The sequence below is a fragment of the Cebus imitator genome, unplaced genomic scaffold, assembly GCF_001604975.1.
Source record: "Cebus imitator isolate Cc_AM_T3 unplaced genomic scaffold, Cebus_imitator-1.0 Scaffold190, whole genome shotgun sequence".
In the NCBI taxonomy this organism is placed as follows: Eukaryota; Metazoa; Chordata; class Mammalia; order Primates; family Cebidae; genus Cebus; species Cebus imitator.
The window spans coordinates 399,913-402,271 of NW_016107505.1; the positions used below are offsets into that span (position 1 = coordinate 399,913).

Sequence of the window (2,359 nt, forward strand, 5' to 3'; positions counted from 1 at the left end):
TCTCCTGCCTCAGCCTCCTGAGTCGCTGGGATTACAGGCACGCACCACCATGCCCAGGTAATTTTTTGTATTTTTAGTAGAGACGGGGTTTCACCGTGCTGACCAGGATGGTCTCGATCTCTTGACCTCGTGATCCACCCGCCTCAGCCTCCCAAAGTGCTGGGATTACAGGCTTGAGCCACCGCGCCTGGCCTACACTTTCAATATGTACAGACACATGACAGTGTCTACAGAGGAATTAACTCAATAGAATAGAATGTCCCAGGGAGGTGTGCGAGTTTGCTAAGCTTGGCTTTGCTGAAGCACCAACATTGATTCATTCACTTCAACAAATTAATACATGACTTAACAATCAGTTGACTATTTGAATATTTAATAAGCTGTGATTTAGCATTTGTTACTTATCTAGTTATCTAATGAGCTATCATTTATATGTCCCTTATCTATTTAAATATCTGATGACTTCTTATTTATCACTTGTTACTTACCTAAAATAATTGGTTATTACTTGTCATTTGTTATTTCTTGTCAATTTAATGAAATAATCATAGAGATATTTGAGTGGTATTATATTCAATTTACATTACCTACTGTAAACACCTAAATTAGGTAATTTAGGTAATAATTCAATGACTTGGTCAACCCCTTAAAAATCTCCAAGGTCTTGTCTCCTTGCTCTCTCTCCTGCACTGACACAGCACGGGACGCATGCTAGGCCTGAAATAAACGTCTGCCGAATGGAGGATGAGTGAAACGCAAGAGAACGCAAATGAAAGCCTGAACCAGCAGACCCGAGAGCCCCCAAGGGCAAGGACTGGCTGGCTTTCCTCTTACTAGGGTCCCCACTACCATACCTGGTCTAACCTGGGGAATTCCTCACCCCCCAGGCCCCTCCCCCTCACACTTGGTCCTCCTCACAACCTGTCCCTTCCCCAACTCACCTGGTCTTTCTGGAGCCCCTGTCACCTCCCCTGGCACCTGATCATCCTCGAACCCCACCCCCCCATGCACCTGGTCCTCCTTGCACCCCGTCCCCTCCCCATTACCTGGTACTCCTCATGCTGCTGTAGCAGCTGACAGCGGTGGCGGAGGAGCTCCTCCAGGCCCAGTTCTGGCTCCCGACACTCGCGCACACCCTGAGGGAAGTCTGTCACCAGGCTGTGGGGGACATGAGAGCAGCCCTGAGGACCACCCTCTATAGGCATCACTGACCCCCCGTCCCCCACCCCATTCCCTGGCTCACTCAGAAGCCTGGGCAAGTCGCTGTCCCACAAGGGACCTCTGTTTCCCCATCTGCGGAACAGGCCTCATGCTGCCTCTAGCCCAGGGTGGGTGCTGAGGGGCTCAGCGAGGGGCCTGATGTGTGTCGACTCCAGTGTGCTGTTCACAGCTCCAGAGTCATCTGTTTAGACACTAATCCACTGATGAAGGCATGTATAAAAGCTCTCTTCCTCTTCCTCCGTGCCAGCCCTACTGGTGAAGAAACTGAGGCTTCCTGACTCCTTCTCCTTTCTGGCCCCACACCCTTCTTCTCCACAGGGAAGGTCCCGACTCCTGGGTCCCTACGGGCTGATTCCTGAGCCACCCCCCCCGGGGCATCTACCTCAGGCCCCGTCCTCTCAAGGCGCCAAAGTACCTGCACAGGGCTCCAAGCACATGCTCGTGGAAGGGGCTGTGCTCTGTCCGCACCAGGGCCACCAGCTGCTGGACCATCCCCATGGAGCACAGGGTCCCTGGGAGGAGGGCTGCAGGGGTCAGAGAGGCAGCCCCATCCGCCTCCTATGCCCTCCCCCTCTCCCACACCTGTACCCACCCCAGGGCATCTGCTCCCCCACTCCTGCCCTCACTCAAGACCTGCCACACCTTTGTGTTCGGGGTGGCCCACCAGCAGGTTCTGTAGCAGGAATGCTGATTTGACCTTGAGCTTCTGCACCTGCTGCTGCATGGCCCGCATCAACACAGAGAAGCCGTCCAGGCGGAGGAATTGCAGCAGCCCAGCCTCCTGCTCTCGGACCAGACCTGGGGGAGGGGGAGAGAGTCCTGAGCTTGCAGTAACCACCACCAGCACTATGATCACAACCACTACCACCACCATCATCATCATCACCACCATCCTCACATCATCATCACCATCCTCACCATCATCATCACCATCATCACCATCCTCACCATCATCATCACCATCACCATCCTCACCATCACTATCACCACCATCACCACCACCATCATCATCATTATCACCATCACCATCATCATCACCATCCTCACCATCATCATCACCATCCTCACCATCATCATCACCATCATCACCATCCTCACCATCATCCTCACCATCATCATCACCATCCTCACCATCCTC

At 52.9% G+C, this 2,359-nt stretch overlaps 1 protein-coding gene across 5 annotated transcripts in view; it reads right to left on the reverse strand.

Moving 5' to 3' along the window:
• The window catches only part of HSPBP1 (HSPA (Hsp70) binding protein 1), a 22,019-nt gene that overhangs the window by 2,416 nt on the left and 17,244 nt on the right, over positions 1-2,359 (reverse strand). For all 5 annotated transcript variants that reach the window (XM_017546546.2, XM_017546547.2, XM_017546548.2 and 2 more), the window contains 3 exons: positions 1,864-2,019; positions 1,637-1,733; positions 1,047-1,158 (listed from right to left, as the gene is read on the reverse strand). In XM_017546546.2, coding sequence (XP_017402035.1) covers positions 1,047-1,158; positions 1,637-1,733; positions 1,864-2,019 — 365 coding nt within the window. The remainder of the gene's footprint in view (positions 1-1,046; positions 1,159-1,636; positions 1,734-1,863; positions 2,020-2,359) is intronic.